The following is a 1,316-nucleotide window of genomic DNA, read 5'->3' on the forward strand; positions in this document are numbered from 1 at the left end:
ATCCACCATGGATACATTCCGAGCGTGGCCACGCATTTCCAGTTCATTACTCCTCGAGTGGCCCTGAGATATTGTTATAACCCTGACTAGGGGTGGACAATTCCTATCGCGCTCATTCCCTTCAACTAGCCACAGCCATCATAACCCAAAATATGCCCATTTGACCCCATTTACGAAGGTCGTAGTAACACAAATCAAAGTTAATCTGAAACTGTGCCATCTTAGGCGAATAGTCTTTAGTCAAAAGAATCGACTCATTTGAATACTATAGTAGCTCTCGCCACGACCAGGCTATATAAATTTGCCAGAATTCTATAAGCGGTCATTAGGGCCGACAAAATGTTCCTAACAGTCTGCCTATGTGATCGACTAGTCATCTCACATGACTCTATGGCACTTGAACTTGCCATCAATCGCATCACACTCTAGTCACTTCGAGACGTCACCTCATGTAAGTAACTATGGGCAAATACAATGTTTTTTTTTGGTAAAAGGTAAGTATATTGATATCAAAAAATAATTACATCATGATGGTTCTTATAGGATGAGGCGTTCCAATGTACAAATAAAAACAAAAAACAAAGAAACTAGGTACTAATCTTTGTGATCCAGTCAATCTCTCGAGTAGTGAGTACACTAGAATTCTTTGCTCTAAATCTGGCAATCACGTCCTGAATAATATGATGAACAACCCACTTAGGCCGGCTGACAAAGTGATCCACTCGTGCTTTGTTCCTTGCTCTCCATATAGCATAAGTAAGACCCACATGACAGGCTCTGATAATCCTGCGTTGAAGCTGGCTCCATCTCCCTCCACGAGCATTCCAGTTACAAAGTTCAGAAACTGGGAAATGCACTCCAAGATGATGTTGAAGCAGATTAACACATTGAACACTGAATGGACACTGATAGAATAAATGAGTATGATTCTCATCAGCTCCATCACAAAGGAAACAAGTAGAATCATGTCCAAAGCCCATACGAATCATACGGTCTTTGGTAAGAAGTCTCGGAGTTGAAGCGCCCAAAAAATGAAACACCATTTAGGTATATTAAGGAGCTCCAACAAACATGGCGCCAAGGAATCGAGGATTCACAGGGCACAACCATTGGTAGCCATCAGCTACGGTGTAAGCTTTATCTGATGCTAACCAACAGTCACTGGTATAGGCTTGCTTGAAGTTGAACATAGTGTGTGCAATCTTTTTCCAGGCCCGGCTGCAATCAGTTGGAGGATTGTAGTTGGACCAGTGTACACCCTTCATATAGATGTGATTAACCCAACGAACCCATAAGTGATCCTTTTTGTTAGCAAG

General features: G+C 41.9%; 1 protein-coding gene across 1 annotated transcript; it reads right to left on the reverse strand.

Moving 5' to 3' along the window:
- Positions 1-587: 587 nt before the first annotated feature.
- Positions 588-1,043, reverse strand: LOC141654752 (uncharacterized). Its single transcript, XM_074461868.1, has one exon. The coding sequence runs from the start codon at positions 1,041-1,043 to the stop codon at positions 588-590; it is 456 nt and encodes a 151-aa protein (XP_074317969.1).
- Between the last annotated feature and the right edge of the window lie 273 nt (positions 1,044-1,316).

The sequence above is a fragment of the Silene latifolia genome, chromosome 5 (genome assembly GCF_048544455.1).
Source record: "Silene latifolia isolate original U9 population chromosome 5, ASM4854445v1, whole genome shotgun sequence".
NCBI lineage: Eukaryota > Viridiplantae > Streptophyta > Magnoliopsida > Caryophyllales > Caryophyllaceae > Silene > Silene latifolia.

Coding starts and splice junctions, on each gene's coding strand:
- LOC141654752 (XM_074461868.1), bottom strand. CDS start 1,043: ATGGTGTTTCATTTTTTGGGCGCTTCAACTCCGAGACTTCTTACCAAA.